This window comes from Colossoma macropomum, unplaced genomic scaffold (assembly GCF_904425465.1).
Source record: "Colossoma macropomum unplaced genomic scaffold, Colossoma_macropomum, whole genome shotgun sequence".
NCBI lineage: Eukaryota > Metazoa > Chordata > Actinopteri > Characiformes > Serrasalmidae > Colossoma > Colossoma macropomum.
This window is the reverse complement of record NW_023494787.1, coordinates 29,556,337-29,582,244: the sequence shown is the minus strand read 5'-3', so window position 1 is coordinate 29,582,244 and position 25,908 is coordinate 29,556,337. Positions and strand designations below refer to the sequence as shown.

At 37.8% G+C, this 25,908-nt stretch overlaps 1 protein-coding gene across 1 annotated transcript; it reads left to right on the top strand.

Annotated features, from left to right (window-relative positions):
- Nucleotides 1-57: 57 nt before the first annotated feature.
- On the top strand, nucleotides 58-24,306 carry pdpk1a (3-phosphoinositide dependent protein kinase 1a). Its single transcript, XM_036566800.1, has 14 exons — nucleotides 58-167; nucleotides 11,285-11,497; nucleotides 12,088-12,130; nucleotides 12,513-12,650; nucleotides 12,750-12,894; nucleotides 12,994-13,091; nucleotides 13,464-13,539; nucleotides 13,843-13,911; nucleotides 14,381-14,477; nucleotides 16,385-16,558; nucleotides 18,785-19,002; nucleotides 19,375-19,432; nucleotides 19,989-20,141; nucleotides 20,819-24,306. The coding sequence occupies exons 1-14, from the start codon at nucleotides 144-146 to the stop codon at nucleotides 20,930-20,932; spliced, it is 1,620 nt and encodes a 539-aa protein (XP_036422693.1). The 5' UTR covers nucleotides 58-143; the 3' UTR covers nucleotides 20,933-24,306.
- The last annotated feature ends 1,602 nt before the right edge of the window (nucleotides 24,307-25,908 follow it).

Here is a 25,908-nt window from a genome sequence, read left to right as displayed (position 1 = left end):
TTATTATTATCATTGTTATTATTATTATAAGCCCCTGTGTTGTTGTGTAGTGACGTCACACTTGGAAGATGAGGGCGTTGAGGCAGCCATCAGCCAGGGCTCTCTAATGTCCACATTTCTAACAAATCTGCCTGAAAACTTCCATGGCAAAGACCAGTAGTCAAATAGTGAGTATAACGAGAATCATTCCATCTCTGATCAAATAAAATAGCGTCAGCGCAGCGCTTAGCTTAGCTTTCCTCTCCGGGGACTGAACAGCCGTCTCATTTCATTGCAGTGTCAAACTAGTAAGGTCGGCTAGCTCGCTAAGCTTGATCAGCTAATCAGCTGGGTGAGTAGTGTTTTGGGGAGTGGTTGTTGACTACTATTTGCGCCAATTCGCACATTTTGCACCCGGCATGTTCGTGTGAAACACATGGAACATGTCTGTAGTTAAATGTTTGTGGCAGTGTCTCAAACTCTTGATGGTGTACTTTATTCTTGTAACAGTAACAGAAGGAAAGCGCTTGTTGTCGGCGTTAACTTTGAAGCTAGCTCACAGGTTAACAACAAACAATATGGTGTAGGCATACACTTAACTTGGCCGGCTGGGCTTGTTGTGTGTTATTAAAGTAACAGCTTTTAAGCAAAAACGGATGTAGTGGTCATTCATTTGACCTTTAAACTCCCTTCGAAACCCGAAACCGTGTAGTTTAACGTGTGAGTAAGCTAGGTTAGCTAGCTGTGGTTCACATCCGAACAAGCTAACTGGCTGTGTAGAACCTGCATGGGCAAATGTGTTAGCGCAGCTAAGGTTAGCTAAGCTAGAGTAACATCACCAATTCATTATACACCGAAATGGGTCACATTTCGTTTAGGTTCCAGCTGTTTTCATTTGCTGTTTGTTTGCTTATCACCTCAAGAAGTGAAGTTAGTCGAAGTAGCATGTAAAAGTGGCTGCTTTGCTGGTGGAGAGCTGAGAAGGGGGGTAAAGGGGTTTTCACATTTTGTAAACAGAGCGAGGCATTGTGGGCAGTTACTCACCACCTGAAACAGCGTTCTGTTCAGCTCAGCTCAGCTCGTTTTTGAGGTACTGTGGACTTTAGCTTAGAGGTATTTTTCGAAATCTGAACGTAATTAAAAGAGTAAGATGTAGACAAAGTCATTCAGAGAGGTTTAGTGTGAAATGCTCCTTTCTAGAGAAACTTAGCGAGTCCGAATTGTTCATAGTGGTAGTGATAGGAACCAGACGTCCAAAGAGTTTAATGCATTTAAAAGCTGCCTCGCAGAAAGTTACTACATTAACTATATGACATATAAAAACAATATATTTTTAAAAAGCTATTCATGATGGAGGGGTTCATGCAGGGCATTGTAGACCAAAACAGACCCCAGATTTACCACTATTTTACCATTAACAACATCAGAAGATGCGACATGCGTAGGTTCACTGGTGGTTTTAGATAGTAAGTAAAATGGCTGTATTTGTGTTGCAGACAATGTGACCCCTGGTTTCTATCACCACCACTATAAAGCAGTCTAAGTTGGCAGGTTTCTCTACAATTAATCATTTCACATCAAACCACTGTGAATGAATGTATATATCTCAGTGACTGACTTACATGAAATTTTGAAACATCGATGGAATTTCCCTTCATCACAATATTTCAGCATACATAAAGTACTCCTAGTGCTGCATTTAAAAGCTGCCATCTGTTTTTTATTCAGTATGTCGCATACCGCATTGCACTAAATCTAATTAAGCTGGACTAATTATGCTGTCATTGTACTGAAACATGCAGTTGGTCAATGTTGTTTAAAGATGCAGTGTGTAAGATTTAGTGGCATCTAGTGGTGAGGTTGCAGACTGCACCCAACTGAATGCCCCTCCCTTACTCCTGCCCTTCCAAGCATGTAGTAGAACTACGGTGACCGTCATTTCTTTGACGACAAGGATTCCCCCTCCCTTGCTTTTTCTTGTGCTAAATAATAAGTATGATCTTCCATATGTCCATCACTGGCGGCACCCACTGATTCTTCTTCTTTTTACGTCTTCCAACCGGTGCTCGGGCGCCACTAAAGTCTTAGACTTCGGCGTAAATACACACAAGGCACTCTCTAGAGCCAGTGTTTGGTTTGTCTGTTCTGGGCTACTACAGAAACATGGAAGCCCCTGTTGGAAGAGCATCTGCTCCATATGTAGATATGAAGGGATCTAAGCTAATTCTAAGCATTCTAATCATTCTAAGCAAATACAGTTCACACACCAGCCTGTGCTACAATTTATAGTAGATGTTGGGTAGTAGGGATGGGTGATGGCAGTGATACTGTGTAATATGGAGGTTGCTATCCCAATACCAATACTGATAATTTTAGAACTTGTTTGTATATAAAAAGGGGAAACTTTGTTATATCTACAGTGAAAATGGTAAATGCAATAAAATATATTGATAGTCTTTGCATTAGTATAAGCTAAACATACCAATCTACGTCTATATATGTGCGTTCCTCAATCCCATTATTGTAAAATTGTACACCTCAGTAAATAATTGCTATTCCATTCAGTTTAACAACAGGTGTTACAATAGCTGGATATTAGGCCTATGACTATAAATCTGGACAATAACTGTGTTTGAGAGGCTGAGGAAAATAACTTTTCACAGCATCAACTAAACATTTAATTTCATTAAACTTTGTTGAAGGGAACCCTGTCTGTTGAGACTTGTGTGCTTTATAATAGTGTACATGTCCAGCACTATTAAATTTGATGGGTAAACCAAGTGGAAATGTTTTGTTTATTATAAAAAAATATCATAAATAGGCAAAATCCCTCTACCAGTCAGTCGCTATTGTTGCACTAAGGTAATGTTATATGGTTGCACTGGAGTTAGTCCTACGTAAAATAAGACAATCAAAAGAGTTTTTCTCTTGGGTATTGTCACAGTCTAGCTAAAGTCAGAAAGGCTGAATGATATATTTGATTTAAATTAGATATTAGATGATAGAGAGCAACCATTGATGCCACGACAAAACTAACAGCCTATCAGTACAGGGATTTAGTCTATTTTTAACAATAAATAAAGTATTTTGCTTAGTTTATACAACATATTTTAATAGCTTTGGACATGTAAGCCTTATTGAGCAGCCAGGCTTTTCTTTAAATAACATACTTGTTTTATTAAATGATTTTTTGTAAGAATCAACTCATTTATTCTAAATGAAAAATCCATAAAGAAGCCAATATTCCCCTATACCATGAGAAGCTGACTCTATATGATGTTTTATTAATGTAATATGAGTGAGGAGCATGTGGAAAAGCCTTACATGTTTTCCGTTGTAGTTGTTCATTACAGTGAGAAGGCTATCATTTGCACCTGAATAGTTTCTGCTAGAGGGGGTAAAATTTAGGGTGGAGCAAGTTAGTGTCAGCCTTGCTCCATGCAAAAATGAACTGGAACTCCCTTCTTGATGGTCGTGTGATCTTGAAGGGGAATCCCCTTAAAAACAGTCTTGAGAAAGGAGCAAACATAATCCCTTCATGTTGAACAGAGTGCCACACTGCAGTGCTGGAGGGCCACAGCCGTACAGTGTTTACCAGGGGTGTAACAGTCCTCTAAATTCATAATTCAATTTGATAAGAGATGATGGTATATCTATTATATCTATACGGTATATCTGTTGATAAGATATGATGGTATATCTATTCAATATTAAAATAGAAAAAAGTGCCTGAAAATGTGCCTTGTAAAAATGTGGATGAAAACACTGTAAAAATGTTATTTAACGAATGTTTCTGTCTTCAGTTTATTAAAGCATTCAACATTATTAAAGTACAATATTTGAGACTTTATAATGGCACAGTTGAGTTTTATTCAACAGCTGGGATAGGCTCCAGGTCCCCCCGCAACCCAGGAGCATAAATGTTTTAGAAAATGTGTGTGTGTGTGTGAGTTTTATTCAGACCTCTTTCTTAGCAGTAAACAAATACTGAACAAAAGCTATGCCACAGGCTGCGTTCAGACGGTGGAGCAAATTCTGCAAAAAAAAAAAATCCACATCTGAATCGCGTGGAATCCACCTGTGATAGCTTTTACTAGGTTCTACTACATGCTTGGAAAGAAAGGGGGGAGAGGGAGGTATTCAGTTGGTTGCAGTCTGTGACCTCACCTCTAGATGTCACTAAATCTTACACACTGCACCTCTTAATACACCTGGTTCAATTCAACCGTTAAATCTCTGCAGAGATGTGGCCCTCCAGCACTTCAGTTGGATAACTCCAGCACTGCAGTCTGCTGCTGAGCTATGCTGTAGTTGTGGGTGCATTTTTATATCTGTGGGTTATTTTTTTGATGCATTTTCATCAGTACATATTGTTAAGTAATTATTTTATCAAATGACACTGCTACATTTGTAGAACCATACTTTCTGTGCAAAATTAATTTATACCCTAAGAATAAGAATATCCCCTAAAATCTTGATTTTCAGCTGACCTATTTTGTGCAGTCCTGACTTCTATTTTACTAAATAAATACAAACATTCAAAATGAACCTGAACATAACTTATTTTGTAGTTTCCTTTAACAGTCAAGGAGAAAACCCAATCAAATGGCTATTTTTTGTACACATTGTTAACATTATATTTGTTGCCTACTTAAGTTTGTCTCATTGTCACATGACCTCCACCACATGATGTCATTTGTTGAGGAAAAACATGTTTGAAGGACTTTTGTTTTGTCCTCTTTTCTTCCCAAACATTGGTAAAAAGCTGAGTCTGAGTGAAGAGTGGATAGATTAATGGTCAACGCCAGTATCATTGATTAATTTAAATAAAAAATGATTAATAAAACATTATGTAATATGTATGTAAAAGCAAATCCAGTGAAGTCAACATATTGGACTTGTCTTTGCTTGTCCTATTCAACAACCATGATATGTACTATGATAATGTAATACAAGTTCATTTTTACCTTTTGGTAACTCTTCAAACATTAGATTTAAGTGGAGAAAAATGAATAAAGGCAGATTTGTTATGTTATATATACATTTGATACTAACATATACATACACAACATAAATGTACATACATTTAGAAATCTATGCCTGACCCTTTTATGATATATGCGCATATGTGGCCATACATCAACTTTCTCCATTGGAGACAACATTCAGCAATTATGCTGTTTGGCATGTTGGAATTGTGGATGGTTTCTTAGAGTCTTCTAAAAAATACTCTTCATAATGTTTTTTTAGATATTTTTCTACTGAGAGTGAGAATAGCAGCAGTGTTTTTTGGACACAGGTTAACATAATATGTACCCTCTTGTGCGGTGGCTCTGAAATCTGTGATGGGTGCTGCTTATCCCCAGTGATTTGATGTGGAATGACTCATACATGTTTGTGCTGTGTTTTACTTTGCAAAAACACAGTATGCAAAAACACAGCACACATGGGGTTACTGGGCTTGTCAGAGTCTCAGTTATTCAAGCTGTATATATTTAAAGGGGCTATTTACATATTTGAGTTGGGAAATATGACTATATATGCAGGCTAATCTTTATCAAGGCAGGAGTTTATTTGTATAGCACCTTTCATACACAGCAGCAATTAAAAGAGCTTCACACAAAATCAAGGCATTACATAATAAAGCTGATGATGTCCTGAGGTCTAGAACCTCAGAAAGGCAATTGCAAAAATATTTACAAAAGTTACAGTGCATTGCAAGGATAAAAGACAAAAATATAATAATAAATGAGAAATAATTATAAGAACTCATCATGGCAAATGACCTTATGATACACATTTGTAGCAGCCTGGCCACTTCCTATTTCTCCCACTATGTCAAAAACATGACTGCAGAACACCAGGGGGCGCCCGCGAGCAAGTCTTAAATAAATGGTGACTGGTGACTGTGAATTCCCAAGCTAATGGCAATGCTAATGACAAAGTGCATTGACTTTAGACAGCAAGATATGGTCTGGGTAAATGATAAAAACAGCTAAATTAAATGTTTTAATATGTTTTTTACTCTTTTCTCGAGTAAAGGCAGTGTGTAAATCATCTTTGTCATTTATAACAAGATTTCTTATTCTGTACAAATTGGTCATAAACATTACAGACCTCTTGTGGTAAATTGTCATTGCCCGACTTCCCTATGTGAAACTAATCCCGTTCAAATAGTACTTTAGAGTCTGTTATTGGCTTTAACAGCAATCTGTGACTCTTCGACAGAGTTTAATCCACTTATTTTCAGCTTTAAGACTGAACTAAATCAAGATAGCGGGCATCTGGAATACTCAAATAATTACAAATTACTTTATCATCTATTAGACTAATATTACTAATGCTCTTCTCACAGAGTTGTTGTGAGGAGTTTTAGTCAGAGTTTTTCCCTCGCTTGATTGAGAAAGGCCTAGAATGACTGTAAGAGGCATGTCAATCATTATTTTGTGACCAGTCAATTTCATATATTGTTATAAAAAAAAAAATTGCAGTTTTAGCCATATGCAAAAGTTCGTGAAATAAGTGAAACTTAGGTTAACATCTTCAACAGAGAACACACGTCTGCACAATTCAGTACACAGTCACTGTTCATTTGCTGAATTTAACATATTGGAAAAAAAACAAAACCTAACATGTGGCTTGTGTAAAAGTCATGGCATATTATATTCTGTATGTTTTTTCTTCTTTCAATATATTAAACTTGGCGTGCACTCAAATTTGCCAAAAAAGCCATATTTAAGTGAGTTCCCTGTAGTGGATGTGCTCATTTGAAAACCAACAAAACATGTAATTTGACCGGAAACCAAAACTTTTTTTTCAGCTTTAGGACTGAATCAAAAAAAAACAACACAATCTACAGATGATCAGGATAAAAGGTTTTGAATTACACATCCATCAGTACCAGTTTTTTCCCATCTGATAGACTAATAATTCTGAGTAAATTTCACTAACGCTCTTCTCGCCACAGAGTTGTTGCAAGCGTTTTTAGTCAGAGTTTTTCCCTTGCTTGACTGAGAAAACTATGCTTAGAAAAGGCTGTGAAAGGCATGTCAATCAATCATTATTTTGTGTCAGGCAATTTCATATAATATTAAAAAAAAACTGATTTACAGATTACAGTTGTATGCAAAAGTTTGTAAAATAAGTGAAACTTAATAAAAAAACGTCCTCTACAGACAACACCATTTCTGCACAATTTAATACACAATTCCTGTATATTTGCTGAATTTAACATGGGAACATGGAAAAAAATAATAAAAACAAATATAAAATGTGCTCTGTGCAAAACTTATGACACATTTTATTCTGTATGTTTTATTTTTATGTTAAATTCAGCAAATAATAAAAAGTGTGCACTAAAATTTGCAGATAAATGTTATATATAAGTTTGTTCTCTGTAATGTTTGTGTTAACAAATATTTACTTCAGCAATCAACAAAACATGTAATTTGACTGGAGGTTTTCAAAATTTGCATAAGACTGTGGAGACAGTCTGTACAGCCAGTGTACAACAACTGCACAGCAACAAGTAGCCAGTTGGACGTCATGTCATTGTGCCATTGTCTTATGTTAATATTTTTACCAATTGTTTGTTTATTTTTCATCCTGTTCCTTCTTCAATAGTTTCTTTCTTTGCAAGCATTGAATTAAAAAAAACATTGTGTCATTTTTAAAATGTTGCTCTTATGTTTTGCTAGTGCATCTTGTCTGTTGCAACTTCTTCACAAACCTTACTAAATATCTAAAACAAAATATCATAATATATATCACATATTGTGAAAATGCCTTTGTGTATCATGATATATATATATTTTTGCAATTTCGCTCAGTCTTACTTCATACTTCTTATTACCATTTCATTTTTTTGTTTATAATATTTTGTTCAGAATACTGTGAACATCTTGAACCTATGCTGACCTGACCCGACCCAGATTGTCTTGTTATTGAGCCTAAATCCAGTTCTGTATACAGTAACTCCTTCAGTTCTGAGAGAAGCTGCCTGTGTTTGGGAGTTACAAGCTAGGGTGGGAAAAGCCCCTTTGGTTTCTGTGGTTGAGTGTGTTTGACAAATTATTGTTGTAGAGTGGTGCTCTCTGTGGCAGGTGTCTGGAAAGTACCAGCCTGTACACACTAATAACAGAACCCTCACAGAACGTGGCTTGTTTTGCTACTCTCACAAACAAATGAGGACTGATTGACTTGAAGCAGGGAAGTGGCCCTTCTGTAATTTGCATGGCCACCAGGTCAGAGACTTTTTTTTAAATAAACTATGTTTATTTTTGAAGCTGGTACTGCAGTTTTCTTTCCCTGAGAGGGGTTTTTGTTTAACGGGTTGACCGCCAGCATTTTATTGATGTATTTTTGTGAATGGAGTGGAAAAGTCACATGCTGCCTTGTTTCTTGTCGTCGGATTCCTCTTTTGAAATGCCCTAATTCACCTCCGGGCTAATTTCTAAGTGTCTTATAAGAGATTTTAGCTTGTAGTCTCTGTACACTCAAGTAATTGTACTTTAATACACTATCAGAAAAAAGAGTACTGCCTGGAAAAAATTGTTCCCCCGAGGTACAGTGTAAATGTACATGGTCAGTAATAAGCCAGGGAGCCTAAATTTGTATTTTCTATCTAATTAGGTTCATTTTGTTCTTGCTGGCAAAACAGTAGACATGTACTAAGTGAACCCTTTAAATATTGTTCCAATGACCAAATAATGACCTTTATATTTTCCACTGTATTTCTCTCCTCTCAATGTAAACTGGGCGGTCCAAATCATGGGTAACACTTCCGTAAGCATTTCCTACCAATCACAGGCCTGATGTCTCTTGCTCCGCCCCCACAAAACAGTTTTAGAGTCAGAGAAACTTAGCGAGCTAAAGCTAACACAGGATAAACCAAAGCTAGCGAGCTAGACCACCAGGCTGTAGCTGCCTGTCATCCGTTCATTTGTTTACCCGTACACGAACGCGTCTTTCGTGCGTTCCTTCTTTCATGTGTTGCTTCTTCCGTTTGTTCGCCTGTCTGTCCATCTGCACGTCTGTTCGTCCGTTCCGTCGCACGTTGCTTCGTCTGTCTGTTCATTTGTGACTTTTTTCGTTCAGTTAGCGTCACATAAAAGCTGAATGATGGTTTTAGGTCTGTATGTTTGGTCGAGCAGGCTGGGAGTGCTGGACAGAGAGCTGTCAATCAAACTGCTCATTAGCCACGCCCACCTAGTTCTCAGATGGGTCTGATCAGCAGTTTTTAAGCTGTGTTTCGTCATATGTTTAACTTATCTTATATTTTTCATTCAAGCTTTGTTAGATGTTTAATATAACATTTAATTGAATGTCATACAAACATTTTCAGTATTTTCCTCTGTGTCCCCTGTGACTTTAAAGTAATGTTGTGATGAGGGAAAAAGCGACTCCAATTTCCACTTACCCGTAAGAAGTTGATCAGACAAGTTTGTTGTCCAAAATGAAGCTTTGGTAGCTGGAGCTACGAGGCTAATGTTGCTAACAAACACAGGAGTCATTAACCAACCAATTTTTTCCCCGTAAATACATCCCCAAAACATCTCTCAACCCTCGTCCAGGTCTTCACTAAGGTTGCGCAGACTTGTTGATGTGGTTTAGAGCTCAATATGCATTACTTTAAATATAAAAATGAACAAAACATAGCTAGACGTAACTGTTGTTTATTGCTGACAGTGCCATATTGTACCTTAACCCCAAATTTACAAGTTTGTGCAACCTTAAGGAAGACCTGGGTGCAGTTTGAGAGCACTGAGGGGTGTGTTTATAATGTATTTTGGAAATGTGTTTATGGAAAAGATAGTGTTTTTGGCAACGTTAGCCTTGCAGCTGCAGTGGTAAACTAAAGAAGCAAAATTTGGATGCCAAACATGCCTTGGCTGATTGACTACATCTGAGGTGAGGGGAAAATTTGTGTAATTTTGGCAAACCATTCTTTTAAGGCCCAATTGTGTATCCGAAATAACTATTAAAGGTTCACTTTCCTGAGGGCTAGGTTTATATTTGTACTTTATCGTAACTTTGTTTATGTGTTAGACTCTGCATAGAGTAAAATTATAAATAAAAAATAAATAAATTATAAATAAGTAATTACTGCAATCGAAGACGGTACAATTATGTTTCCTTAGGTACTGAAGATGTACCATTGAGAGTCTGACCCCAGTGACAGCATTCCTGCCCTAAAGGTTCTGAAAGTATACCATAGATCTGTACTTCACTCAAGTGTTATTGAAGCCAAATACTTGTATTCTTTCTCAGTTACATTTCCAAGAGAAAAAAAAAAAGTTTTCATTTAGACTTTCGAAGTACTGGATTCAAATCTCATCGGTCAGGCTCTTTTTCTATATTTTTTCAGTCGCGTTCCAGAGTGCACTTTAATAACCTCTTGTAATAAAGCATCCAAACAAATTCATATCATTGTAAAATGAAACTGCGACTATGCCAATTCATCTTTGCGTAAAGATCAGTAATCAGTAACGCCCGTTAATCACCACACCACCCACCACCTAAGAAAACATGCTTTCACTCTTAAACTTATCTGGTAAACCACTTACTTCTTGCTTTTAGTTACTTGAGTATGTTTAAATGTTGACAGTTTTTTGACTTTCGCTTAAGTATATTGTTGGTTTTATTTTTTTTAATTACATAAGATTTTGACACAGTACTCACTTAAGCACAGTTTATCTGTATGTTTTCCATATCTGATGATCCATGTAATTAGATACAGCACACATTATCAAGGTTATAATAATTCCTTAAACTGCAGGCTATTCAGTTAATGAGACTTACTATTCAGTAACTTTTCTGATTAGTCGCTATATAGTAGGAAACTAACATGTAAGTTAAGTGAGAAATTGAAAAAGACACAAATTTTTTTAGGTGTTAATCAAAATAAAACAAGAGCTCATTTTCTGTGTTCTATATCCCATCATATTACACAGATGGGCATAAACATTGAGCGTTATGAATGCTTTGGCATGTTGTGAGGCAGAAAAAAGATGAAAGAAAAAAGAAAAAGAGCCCTTGAATAGCCCTTATTTTCCAAGCATGGTTCAGCCGGCCTATCCCTGCTTCTTAAAGGGCTGAAGGAAATGTCTGACTTGGAGCTGCACCTGTAGCCTAACCGTGCACATAAACAAACCCAGCCCTGCCCCGTGCGGAAGCAGCCTCTGCTTTATCAGCTGCTGCCTCGGCACTTGAAGGCGCACTTGTTCCTCTTGGTGTGCGCGTTTGTGCGTGTTTTTGTGTGTTTATGTGTCTGTGTGTGAAACGGCTCTCTCCTCTGCCCTGCCAGTACGATGCTGCTCTCACTCAGCCCAGCACGGCCCCGCTGTGCTCCCAGGCTCCTCTCTGCTCGCTGAGGGTCCGGCAGAGCCCCAGCTGCCCGCAGCCCGTCGGCATGGAGGGTCCCACTGAGCCCACTACACAGAGCCCGCAGCCTCAGCGCAAGAAACGGCCTGAGGACTTCAAGTTTGGCAAGATCCTCGGGGAGGGGTCATTTTCAACCGTGAGTCATTTTATTTTGCAATGTCATGACACTGCATTTGATCTGTGGACATGGATTAAACATCATTTTAATGCTAAATCACTTTTGGTGTTACAGTTTATCCTTACTGTTGGACTGAATTGCAATATCACTGGTGTTCTTTTTTATCCAATTATGCTTTTTCTCCCCCCTTCCATAACATATTGGGCCAGTGTTTCATATCTTCGCTGTTCAAAAAATGGTGAATTTACAGGAGAAGGCAAAAATGTTCTTTACATTTAATGTAAGTTAATGTAAAAGTTTTATTCAAAGCAATTTTGGAGCATTTTCATCATGAAATCTTCAATATTGATTTTGCAGTTAAGTTTGTTAGTATGTAAAGTACCATTTCAAATGTTTATAGAGTCGGCTTAGGCTTGAACTGGCCCAATACAGTGTAGAAGGGGACAGAACATGACTCCAGTTGCTCAGCATATAGGCGTCTTAACATAAGCCTGTATTCCACTAGCAGTATTTCAGAAAATGTTCACAATCATTTTATACCGATTTTCTTTCTAGTCCTATTGATTACATTTGTTTTTGAATGCCTTTTTTTGTTTCCAAATTTCCAGGTTGTTCTAGCGAAAGAGTTGTCTACAGGAAAGGAATATGCAAGTAATGTCTGTTTAACTTTCTATATACACATATGAGTGGTTTTGTTCCAAAGTGCACTGAGCACCACTTTTATGAATGTTTTTGTTTTTTTTTTTACCCATGATGTCCATTATTGGGAGTGGGCTTTACACATACAACACATATCAATACTATATTATGACTAACACCACCTTTATTAGTGAAATAAACTTGTTTTAAATGCCAGTTGTTATTCTTTTCAGACCTCTTTATATCCAAAACTTTTCCTATGCATATACAGCATTTTGGAATGAAACTCTTCATATGTAAACACTCAATAACCTTTGTTTTCGCTTGTGTATTCGTTCTTACGTTTGGCCAATTTATGTAATTAAAATGTTGTTTATTTGTTATTTGTCTTCAGTTAAGATTCTGGAGAAGATGCACATCAGAAAAGAGAATAAAACGCACTATGTGAAGAGGGAGAGGGACATATTGTCGAGTTTAGATCATCCCTTTTTCGTAAAGCTCTACTTCACATTTCAAGACCCTGAAAAATTATGTATCCTTTTTGGCATTGTGAGTGCGAATAACTGCTGCGCTTAGCTGTGTTTGGATTTGCTATCATTATTATTTTCCTCCTTAACAATGCTGTGTCAAGATTTTGGACTTAGTTATGCAAAGAATGGCGAGTTGCTTCGATACATTCGCAAAATAGGCTCTTTTGATGAGACTTGCACAAGGTTCTACACTGCAGAAATAGTGTGTGCTCTTGAGTATCTGCATTCAGTAGGAATTATTCACAGGTAAGCTGCTGCTGAGGGATTTTTGTGGATGTTTTTTGGAGTTTTTCTTTATTTGTTTTGGCCATTCTTGACTATTTTCTGTCCATTTCCCCTTCCTAGGGACCTGAAGCCGGAGAATATTTTACTAAATGAGGAGATGCACATTCAGATCACAGATTTCGGAACTGCAAAACAGTTTTCCTCTGATGGTCCTCAAAGTAAGGTGGAATCTATGAAGGAGGGCTGTTTTTGTTCACTTCTACTTCCCTCTTCTCCAGGCAATGTTTACTCCACTGTTGTAGTTAACTTACCTTAACCCTGCTGTAGGTCAGAGATAAGCTGGCCTTTGTTATTTATAGATACATTCACCAACCGCCCCCCACCCCCCCCAGTGCTCCAAAACCAAAACATCATAAATATGGGATATACTGTATGCAAACATTTTAAACGAAGAAGGAAAACACATGATGAGTCAAAGCCCTCACTCTGTTTATGCTCATTGCTGTTGTGCATGCTGGAGATACAGTCTTTGCTTTGGTGGATTTGTCACGTATGTTGTGTGTAATTGTTTTTTTTTTCTGGCTTTCCAGCAAGAGCAAACTCTTTCGTCGGGACTGCGCAATATGTTTCTCCTGAGCTGCTGACAGAAAAATCTGCATGTAAAAGGTAGTCTTCCATAACAGATCTCTCCATCATGCCAAAATGTTCTTGCTCATATTCCGTTTATCTTATTTATTTTATTTATTTCACCCATTGTCTTCTTATTTGTGCTTTTAACTGTGAACACAATTGGTAGAAAAAAATGCATAGTTAACCATAATTGACCAAAATACTCTTTTAAATATTAAGTGAGAGACCTGAAGCTGCACATGTGTAATTCTATTCTGTTTTTTTTTAAACACATATTTTAAAAATGTTGTCATTTAAAAATGCACCAGCATGCTCATTTTCTCTCTTGTTTGCTTTCAGTTCGGACCTCTGGGCGTTAGGCTGTATAGTTTACCAGTTGGTGGCCGGATTGCCCCCCTTCAGAGCAGCGTAAGCCCCTTTATCTTGCCTTCCCTATTTTCTCTATTCCTGCATCTCTGTTACACCAAGCAAATATGACTTTGCACTTTGACTGTTTTGCTGTAGAGGGACCATTGTTGTAATTGCTGTTTTTTTCCTTCTTCTTCTTTTTTTTTCTTAATAAGAAACGTGGTGTGAAATAACAGGAAGTAATGGCTTTGGTGTTTATGACTTGTTTGTGTAGAGAGTCTGAAGGCTCTGAGAAAACCCCAACCACCACGTCACGTGGCCCACTTGCCTCATGGTTACACTACAACCAGCAGATTGTCTTGGATGGCCGTTAAAAACATAACACTCGTAGCCATGTGACTGTACATTCACCCTGTTCATTGGAGCCATCTCTTTAAAGAGATCTCAGTAGGGCCCCAGTGTTTGAAAGCTAGATGCTTTATTGTCTCTGTTCCGTTATGTTGCCTTCTTTCTGTTTGTCTTTTAACAGGAATGAGTACTTGATATTCCAGAAGATAATAAAACTGGAGTATGAATTTCCCGAGAAATTCTTTCCCAAAGCTAAGGACCTGGTGGAGAAACTATTAGTGAGTTTGTTCTGTTTGCGTCTGTTGACGTTAATAAATTTGGGTTCTGATCGAAAGTACATAGGAAAATCACCAGTGTTGAATTGTGTCTTAGACTTAACCTTCTATGGACCACATTATGAAACAAGCTCAACAATTCTGTACATTAAACCTACAGCAGTGGTTCTCAGCTCCTGTCTTAGAGATTTAGAGCATGGCTCATTCAGCTATTCACCTGTTCCCTGCTCCCAGCACACCTGATCCAGCTCATCAGGTTTTTTTCGAGCCCTTTATGAACTGGATCAGGTATGTTGAGGTAGGGAATAGTGAAAACTATGCAGGACAGTGAGTTCCCATGACTGGAGCTGTGTACTGCCCAATTTGATCATGCACTGATACATGATATTCTAATTATTTTGGAAGCCAAAAATATTATACACCTTTCATCTTATCCCAGATTTAATCGATCAGCCAAGATATGTAGGTGTCCAAATTTTGCTTATCTATTGTAACTCCTGACGCTAACATTGCTAACACACACTAGAAGTCAATAGTCACCCAAATTTTTACCAAAACATCTCTCAACCCGCTCAAACCGCACCCAGGTTTTCAATAAGGTGGCAGAGATGTGTTGATGTGGTCTAGGACACAGTGAAACTTACGGGGAACTATAAAGATGAACAAGCACTTGTGTAGGCATATGGATGCCAAAGACTACATTCTGTTTCTGTTGTTTATTTTTATTAACTTTTAATCTTGAAGTGAAGATATAGGTTTATAAATAGAAACAAGTGTAATCTCAAGTCCATATGTCTGTGTGACGTACTTGAATCTGAGGTCTGATTGTGCAGGGAAGTCGGAATTCAGCACAACATGCATTGTCTAAAATGTTTTGTTCATGAAGTTTTGTTCATTTGTATAGTTCACAGTAAGTTGTGCTGTGTGTTAAACCACATCAGCACGTCTGTGCGATCTTAATGAAGACCTGGACTGAGTGAGGCAAGAGAAGTTTTGGGGGTTAATTTACAGAAAAGATTTAGGTGACTATTGACATCTAGTGTTCGTTAGCTATGTTAGCCTCATTGCTCCGGTTGTAAACAAACACTAAACACGTCTGATTGGATCCATCTGGTGTGAGTTAAAATTGAAAAATGGTGTAAATTAGATTTTTTTGCTGAACTTTTTTCTTCAAAAACATCTATTTCTTTGAAAACATCTTACAGAGACACAACCTACTTTTTTAATTGACTGTGATAGATAAATACTTTAAAATATGTTAAAATATGTTTAAAATATGCTAGCCTTTGATCATGTGTTGCAGAAGCTAGCAGTGCTTGTACATGTTGTAATTCTAACCAGAGAATTCACTTAGATAACAAAACGTAAGTCAGTGTGTCTATATGAAAATGAAAGCAATTAGTGGAAGTTTTTTATTTTTTATTTTATAACTGTCTCTTTTCTAATGTCATTTATACATGATACAGACTTAGAAGTTTAAAGGAAAGGTTTGACAAAAAATAAACTTTACACAGTTTTCTCCTTACCCCAAATGCTGTTATTCAAATTTGGCTACTTCAGTTTTGTAGTGGAACTACAAAACTACAAAGCCCCACTGCAAAACTAGAGAAGCAAATTTCAGATACCAAACACATCTTGGCTGATTAAACACATCTGGGATAAATGGAAAATTGTCTACATCTGTTTTTTTCAGTGAACCATTCCTTTAAATGAGCATTATAGGGGCCGTTTTCTTGAATGTGGATTGATGCCAGTCTTGTCCTAAACTGTGATGCCAGTGGTGTTTCACCATTTGAAAAAACCTATTTAATCCAGTTTAAACCTTAATCTGGGTCTGGGAAAGCAGCCATAAATTAATCATAAATAAGTCAGCTCTAGTGGTTTTACTGTGTGTGTTTTCACTTTCAAAGTGCTTGGACCCCACCAGGCGGCTAGGCTGTGAGGAGATGGGTGGTTACAATCCACTGAAGGTCCATCCGTTCTTTGAGGGAGCTGCATGGGAGAACCTCCACCTGCGGACACCTCCAAAACTAACCCCCTACCTGCCTGCCATGGCTGAGGATGATGAGGAGTACTATGGCAACGTGAGCATAACTAATGTCACATAAACAATATCAGATAGTGACAGTGTGTACAGGTCTTTTTAAACTTTCCTTTTGAAATTTTCTGAACAGTGCTTGAGTTTCACTGTTAAACAGCTGTTTTCTTTGGCTGGATTTTTTTAACATTCAGTTTCATTTTATTTGGCACAAAGTGGAATGAAACGTAGGTTTTTGATAGAAATAGTTTATATAAAGCGTTCTTAAACCCAGCAACGCTCATGAGTTCAGTTCAGTAGAACTTTAGTAATCCTCAAAGAGTAATTGGTCACAATTCTTCAGCTGGCAAGGGGAAAACTCTTGACCGCAATATATATAGTCACCTGAATTCCAGTCAAACTCAACCACCGTGGTGAAAGGCTCGTGGCTCAGTCAAATTCCACTACCACAGTGAAAAGTGTCCCAGCTCATGGCCCAGTCAAACTCCACTACCACAGTGAAAAGTGTCCCAGCTCACGGCCCAGTCAAACTCTACTCTAATGCAGTGAAGAGCCTCCTAGCTAGCAGCCCAGTCAGACACCGCAATGAAACACCCCTGGCGGCCCGGTCAAACATCACTGCCACATGCAAAGTTTCTTGATTCTCATTGGATGGTGGAAAAACTCCTGGGCCAGCAAAGAAAGTTGAAAAGAAACCAAATCACAAACATACCACAAACAGTACAAAGCAAACGAACAAAAACCCAACACCCCAAAATGAACACTGTGGTCTTATACCTGACACATGACACTAGACACACACAGACATGAGCTATGGCTTTAGTCTTAAGTACATTTGTTCTTTCTGGTTTGTGTTCTTGGCAGTAAAGATGGCGATATCTAAACAGCCTGAAATGTAATATAATAAAAAATATACATGCTGATTTGAAAAGCTAAATGTTTCAAAAAACATTTTGATAAACCAGGTGGCCCCAAATACTGATGAGTGGTGTATATGCACAATCTTTTGCCAGTTTTTAGTGTTTTCATACATAATCATCTCAAGTACAGTCTTAAAGAACCTTTACATTTGTGAAATTGAAAAAGATTTCTCACACTCTTACATCTCATGTGCACAAATGTATACAAAATGTTTTTTAACAAAAAGCATCCAGTGAAAAATAGTTCTTCCATGATATCATTTCAAAGAACCCTTTATGGCAATTTTATGTTTAAGAGCATAATGAAATTGCTTCTATTTTGTGTTCTTTTCTAATTAAGTATTTTTTTCATTACAAATTATATTATCAGCATAAAGATTTGAACAGTTTTGAGATATTATATTACTTTATTCCCTGGCTGGGCGACCAGGGTCCTTTCTGTGTGGAGTTTGCAAGCTCTCCCTGTGTCTGCGTGGGTTTCCTCCGGGTGCTCCGGTTTCCCCCCACAGTCCTAAGACATGCGGTCAGGTCAATTGGAAATGCTAAATTGCCCCTGAGTGTGAATGTGTGTGTGAATGTATATCGCTGTTGTCGGAACAAAACCTTGTATCTCCAAAATGGTAGCTTTACAGGAGAAGGAAAAACCTACATTACTTCTAATGTACGTCAGTGGAACCAGACTTTTTTTCCAAGTAATTTTGGGCCATTTCTTTTGGTCCATTCCATTTACACACAATATAAAGGTCAACAGGCATTTTCACATAATGTCAAAAACTGAAAAACGACAAATATGGAGATACGAGGTTTTCTTCCGACAGCAGCGCTATGTCTGTCTGTCTGCCCTGCAATGGACTGGCGACCTGTCCAGGGTGTATCCTGCCTTCCACCCAGTGACCGCTAGGATAGCCTCCAGCTGCCCCCCCCCAACCCAGAAGGATAAGAAGTTTAGGAAGTGTGTGTGTGTGTGTGTGTGTGTGTGTGTGTGTGTGTGTGTGTGTGTGTTTGTGTTTGTGTGTATATTACTTTATGAATTTCTGAATTTTTTTACTACTTGGTTTGTTGCTCTTTATCTTTACTAACAGTGTGACCATTGAAAAATGGCTATAAGCTGATTGAACTAAACAAGCCTCTGATGAGTAGATCAGATGATCAGATGCACCTGAGAGTCATCTGAACACGAACTTAGGATAGGAGTCAAAAAGAAATCTGATCTTTTTGTATAAAGGCCTGAACATGTCATTGTCAGAAATATATATATATATATATATATATATATATATATATTTTGTTTGTTTTTTGGTAAGCATATTAGCTCTGTGCTCATAAGCTGTATGGAATTTCTTTTTGGCCAGTATGATGACCTCTTGAGCCAGTTTAGTAACATGGAAGTGGTGCAGTCCAGCTCCTCTCAGGCTCTCTCAGTACCAGGCATTTTGCTCCCACTGAGGTCCAGCAGCAACATTGAGCAATATATCCATGGCCTGGACAACAATTCCTTCGAGCTGGACCTGCAGTTCTCCAGTGAGGAGAAGCAACTTCTACTGCAGAAACAGACTAGCGGGAACCCTTGGTAGGTGCCAGCATATTTCAGCAACATGGTTGCCTTAGGTAGAACATTGCTTTAGCAGTTTGGTCAGCAAATTTTAAGGGTGAGAGTTAGCTCTGCTGTCTGCATATTTATATGTTCTTGCTATATGTATTTGCATTTTTTACAGGCAAAAAAGGGAGTATGCTTCAGGGTTGATGTTCTTTCAGTTTACTAGGATCAATTTCAGTTCAGCTGATGACCCGAAATTCACCTTGTAGTTGTTCAGATATTAATTTCTTCTGAATGGATGAAATTATAGCATTTAAACTGATCCTCCTTGACTCAGACCAGTCAAGAACATTGTAATAACTTAGCATTATGTTCTTTATCATTTGTGTTTCTTTCTGTTTTAAGGCACCAATTTGTCGAAAATAATTTGATACTTAAAATGGGACCAGTTGACAAAAGAAAGGTGAGCATTTTCCCATTATCTGCACTCTTAAAAAGGATCATTCTTTAAAGTAAAGTTCTTCAGTAAAGAAAATGGTTCTAGATAGAACCTTTTTAAAAAGGGTTGTATATAGCACCAAAAAGGGTTCTTCTATTGTTACCATGTCAAGCTTTTTACAGTAGAAGAGAATTACTCTTTTTGGTGCTATATAGAACCCTTTTCAAAAAAGGTTCTATATAGAGCTATCTACAGCACATTCTCCATCGATCTGAAGAACCATTTCACAAAGCAAATAACCCTTTAATCATGCAAAGGGTTCTTTGAGACTTCATGATTCTATATAGAACCATTTTCTTTACTAAAGAACCCTTGAAGAACCATCATTTTTAAGTGTGTAGTGCACATGCAGTAGGTACATATGACTAACAGTTGTTTGTTATTTGTGTAGAATGTAGTCTTGTTTTGACTTTATCCTTAGAGAGAGCGCCCTCTGTAGTCTGTGGCTTGCAATTGACAGTAGCCTTTTGGCCCAAGGCAGCAGTATGAACTTATTGTTTGTTTTGCTGTATCCTCACAGGGGTTATTTGCTCGTCGGAGGCAGCTGCTACTAACTGAGGGGCCACACCTCTACTATGTGGATCCTGTAAATAAAGTCCTCAAGGGGGAGATTCCATGGTCTCCAGAGTTGCGACCAGAGGCCAAGAACTTCAAGACGTTCTTCGTCCACACGGTACAGATTTAACCACTTTTCACTTCAGAATGTATCCAGCACTCACAGTCATATGCAAAAGTTTGAAAATCTCTGGTGAAGTTAACAAATCCTCTACAGAGAACTTAAAAATGGCATTTTTTGCAAATTTTAGTGCACAATTTCTGTTAATTTGCTAAGTTTAACGTACTTGAAAAATAATAAAACAAATTATAAAATGGGCTATAACGCTTGCACAGGCCACATTTTATGTTAAGAGTAATTGTGCAGAGGACGTTTGCTTATTTTCACCTAGAAAATGAACAAAACATGTCATTTGACCAGGGGTGCCCAAACCTTTGCATGTGACTGGATGCAAAAGCACATTTCAAAATAAAGGGTGCCAAAAAGGGTTCTTTGCAGTAAAGCCATAGAAGAACCATGTTTGGTTCCTTTCAGTTGAGGGTTCTTTTAATAAACCATTATAGTGCATGTCATGTGTAAGCATGAAGAAGTTTAAAGAAGCTCCACATTAATTTAAAGGTTCTGTGTTTTACCTTAGATCTCTATGTCCAAGCCAGGACCCATTTAAGAAGCTGTAATTTTTTAAGCGTACAGGTGGATTTCATGTTTTAAACTTTATGTGTTAGATACTTGCTTAGTCATGATGAAATGAAAACACAGTCCAATCATAATTTGTGAATCCTCCCCCCATGCAGCCAAACAGAACCTATTATTTAATGGACCCCAATGGCAATGCAGACAAGTGGTGCAAGAAGATCCAAGAAGTGTGGGGAAAGATTTACCACAACCATCAGACTACAGACATGTAGAGAAGTGGAGCAAGAATCCTTTTCTCAAGTCAAGGCACGTCTTTATGAACTGAGCCTTTCACTGGTTAAGCTCCTTTAAGACTCCCTTAAGCTGTTCACTTGAACATTCATTTACAAGGATAGCATTTCAACATTAAGTTAAACATCATGTACTTTCTTGGAAGCAATCCATAGACGCTTTGCCTGTTCTCTGTGCTCTTACGTGGTCGCACCTTGTTCAGTGGGTGAAGATCACTCAACCATTCAGCTGATTTATTAGGCTACGAGCGAATGCACTGTTTGTATGTGTGTGCGCGTGTGTGTAAATTTATATAGCTAATAGCCCCACTGGATGGGTAAGACTTTGCACACTGCGCTAATTCATGTTGCCTTTTTAAGTGCTCCAAATAATTTATCATTGCTGTGTTGTGAATTCTGCTGCTTCCTTAGTGTGTAAGAGTGGCTTTGCATACAATATGCTTGACAAGACATACAGAGGTACTCAAATATTTTTACTGGTCAGTGGGGGTAGACAAAACGGAGACACCAGACTAAAAGCGGGTTGCACATGGCTGTGGGTGAATCAGAGTTAAAAGCAGACATATTGAGCAATGTGCATCTGCTGTAGAAGACGCTTTGAATCATATGGTGGAAACTAAGCTGCACAGGCAAATTGTAAGATTGTGAATTCATCGTTTTAGTGACCGACACATTTACATATCTGCCTGTTTCACCTGATACAATCAATAATCGCGTTTTTAAACTAAAAATATCATGCTAATGAATTCTTAGATATCACCCAGGCCTAGAAATGAGTGAACACAAGGATTAATATCAGCAGCAAAACTTGCCCAGAAATCATTGCGATTTGAGGCATATCCCTTTTCAAACCTGAAAATAATGGCAGAGTAAGCTTTTTGTAAGTCATAGCAGGAAACTACTTTCAAATTCTTAATATTTCAGAACTATAACATTCGATTTGTTGTGTTCACACTGGGTTCAAAGTAGCAAACTACACCCATCTCCTATAAACGACTGCTAATACAACTTGATTTACTCCACCATTTTGCTAGTTAGCAAGCTAAAATTTACACAGCTAGCAAGACCAAAATTAAAGGTGATACACTACAGTTCTAAAGCAAAATCTTACAGCCAGACAAAGCAATTATTCGCAAGTTTCGTATATGTTATGTTCAAACTTTGCAAAAAAGCTTTGCATGGCTAGCTAATTAGTTCACTGATGCTAACCTAGCAGAGGGCTCGTGTGCTCTGACTGAAAAATCCGCTCCTCACTGCGGCGACCACTTTTTCAACATAAGTAGGAAACTTTTCCGAGTAGTGGGTTGAAGTTGGCGAGGACATATTAAAAACAGTATTGAAACGGGAACCTACACTGCTTTCTGAATGAGGCACAATGCAGGGGAGCCAATCAGAACAGAGGTTATTTACTTATGATAGTCTTAGAGTAACAAAAACAACCTGTTTACAGTTGGAATCAAAAAAAAAAAAAATCAATTATAAATAAAACCATGCAAATGATATAAGTGGGGGAAAAAAGGAAATACGAGAAAAATGTAGTACATGGGCCTTAAATATTACTTTAATATCGAGGGTCTCTCTCCATTGCATTTCCCAGTCTGGGGCTTTTTCAACACCGCAGGTACATGATATGCCGCAGGCCAAAAGTTGTAAAGTTAGTGGAAGTAACACTAACATTTTGTCTCTTGCAAAATTGTATGTTTTGAGAAATAACAGATGGTAATACATTTACTAATGCAGATTAAAATGTCTGCAGCAATAGTGTATAACTATCTAATTCATAATTTGTTTTGCTCCTGGTGACTTTCCTGCTGAATGTTATTGAATCAGGTATTATAAATCAGGAGTTTGCAAATAATTAAAAACTGTTTAACTTAAGGGACTGTCATCAAGAAAGACTATGAAGGCTTTTCTTAATGGGTTGGAGTAATAACCCCAGTTAAAACCAAGGGAACTTTGGTTAAAATAGGTTTCAGTAAACATATTGGATTAGTTGTTGGTAAAATATGTTTGCTTGCTTCTGTACTTTTGGCCTGTAGTGTATGTGAAAATCAGTGGCAGTTCCGTTCCGTGTAAGCAAGTAAAAGATCAAGTTTCATCTTCAGCAGAATGTGTTTATGTGCAGGCCTAAATGCAAGATGTGGTTGAGATTTGACTCTAGGTTTTTCCATCAACGTGTCTACCCCCTGCATTTCAGTCCTCTGAGTTATCATTAATATTCAGAGTTCTCTTTGTTTGCTTTATAAAGGGTGTGCTGCATCAGTGACGGTGGGAGTGTGATGATGTGTGTAACCACTGGTGAACCTTACAAACGTTTCATCTCCGAGACGTGCTAGCTATGTGTTCTTTTTTCTTTGTTGCCACAAGACAAAAAAACTAACTACAGCAGTTCATCTTGCAGTGTCCTAGATTCTGTAGACTTTATTAGTGTGTGATACATTTAGATCAGCTACAAAAAAAAAGAAAAAAATTATTGTCAGATAAAAGATGAAATAATTCAGTGCCGTGTACAGGAAACGGTGTTGCACCGAGAATAGACATGGCTTTTTTTTGGGTATCATTTTTGTTTTACTACTAGGTTTACAGAACTGCTGTATGAATATTTTAGTTTGTTTTTTGCATTAATTCTGAAAGTGCAAAATCTACCTTGGGTACCTGTTTTTTTTCCCCTTTCTTTTCTGGAGGTTAACATTCTGGAAAATGGCATGGTTGATCTTTTTTTGTCCATCGGTGAAATTTGCCATTCTTGCCTGTAAATAAATCTAAGTGCAATCTGAATATGGAAACGGCTACTCAGTTCCAAAAAAACACATAGAAATGCTGGATCTGTCTAAATTAACCATAGAACAGATGTGTAGTACAGATGTGTTTCTCCTCCTCCAATGTGTTTTTTTTTTCTCTCTCTTTATTTTTGCAGTTACTTTGTGTATTTGAAATTCTACCTGGTTTTGCGGCCGAATATGACTGTGATGTACAGAAAGTAATGCAATGTTCTAAGGATACACACCTTTTATATTTTTATTCTTATATAAAGTTATTTGCTGAGGGTGGCTCAGCGTGCTGTTCCTTGTGTTATTTAAAATCTAATATATGAACCATGTTTTAAGCGCTCGTGTTCGGGGGCCATTGTATATGTACTGAGATGTTAAGCCTTTGAATGTGAATTATCACTGTAAACGATGTTCTTTTGCAGCCTTTCCTTTTTCATTATACATTTCATATTTGGTCACTGAATTAATTATGTCAAATTTTAAGGAACATGTTTATTTGGGTTTTGCGTGCTTATTATAATTAGATGAAAGAATGTCCCACATGAACTCCTATAATAAAAGCATGTAGGCTATTATTATTTAAGAGTGGTACATCGCTGATTGTTTCCGTGTGTGTATGATAAGCAGTCCCATTGGGTGATCTTGGGGTTTTTTATACGCTGTAAGGGGGATATACTTATTTCTTACCTAACTCTACAGACGAGAGGGAGCTAAATCTACTTGGAATGGACAACAAGGAAAATGCTGAAAATCAGCCCTATATTATTCACTTCTGTACTCTGTTGAATGACACATCTTCTTTTTTTTGCCATAACATACACTATATGGCCTAAAATATGTGGACACCTGACCATCACTATTATCTGAGATTGCTAGAAAACCCATTCCAAAACCATGGGCATTAATATGGAGTTGCCCCCCGCTTTATGGCAGTAACAACCGCCACTCTTCTGGTGGCTTTCCACAAGATTTAGTAGTGTGTCTGTGGAAGTTTTTGCCCATTCAGTCAAGAGAGCATTTGTGAGACACTAATGTTGAACGAGAAGTCTTGTCTCGCAATCGACATTATAATTCACCCCAAAGGTTTTAAGTGGGGTTGATGTCAGGGCTCTGAGCAGACCATTGGAGTCTAATACTAAAATTGTTGACCCATGTCTTTATGGAATTCACTTTGTGCGCAGGAGCACAGTCATGCTGGAACAGGGCCTTCCCCAAACTGTTGGAAGCACATAATTGTCTAAAATGTCTTTGTATGCTTTAGCATTAACATTACCCTTCACTGGAACTAAACCCTGAAAAACAGTCCTAGACCATTATTCCTCCTCCACCAAACTTTACTGTTGGCACAGTGCATTCCAGTAGGTAGCGTTCTCCTGTCATCTGCTATACCCAGATTCATCCATCTTCCTTACTTCTGAGAACACATTTCAACTACTCGAGTCCAGTGGCAGTGTCCTTCACACCACTTCAGCTGATGCTTGGCATTCTGCATAGTGATCTTAGGCTTGTTTGCAGCTGCTCGGCCAAAGAAACCATTTCATGAAGCTCCTGATGCACAATTTTTGTGCTGATGTTGCCTTCAGAGGCACCCTGGAACTTTGTAGTGAGTGATACAACAGAGGATAGGCAGTTTTTACACATTATGCATTTCAGCACTCAGCACTTGTAGAGACTTCTATTTCATAGTAATAGCACTTACAGTTGACCGAGGCACATCTAGCAGGGCAGAAATTCGCAAACTGATTTGTGGCAAAGTTGCCATCCTATGAGAATGTCACATTTAAAGTCACTGAACTCTTCAGTTTTACCTATTTTACTGTCATTATGTATCTATGAAGACTGCATGGCTGTGTGCTTGACTTTATACACCTATTAGCAACAATAGTTGGCTGAAACACCTGAACTAAATAATTAGGAGCAGTGTCCACATACTTTTGTCCATGTATTTTGGAGAATCAGGGAGGGTATCTCAGCTAGCTGAGCATTTTGCTCAATGATAGGTGGGGCTGTTGGAAAGGAGAGGAGAATCATGATAGTACTGATTATTAATCATATTAGTTTTCTCTGTCTGCTGGTGCACTGTGATGCAACTAAACTCATAAGACATTTTAGGGGTGGACAAAAGTCACTACATTTCAATCTAAGATTATGGGAAGACAAGAGGTTTGTCTTTTATATGGTACGGTA

What these genes read in the sequence shown, in the direction of transcription:
- pdpk1a (XM_036566800.1), top strand. Translation starts at nt 144, where the DNA reads ATGGCAAAGACCAGTAGTCAAATA. An exon ending in TCAAGACCCTGAAAAATTAT is followed by an intron (nt 12,651 to 12,749) that starts GTATCCTTTTTG and finishes TGCTGTGTCAAG; the next exon opens with ATTTTGGACTTAGTTATGCA. An exon ending in AGACGTTCTTCGTCCACACG is followed by an intron (nt 20,142 to 20,818) that starts GTACAGATTTAA and finishes CCCCCCATGCAG; the next exon opens with CCAAACAGAACCTATTATTT.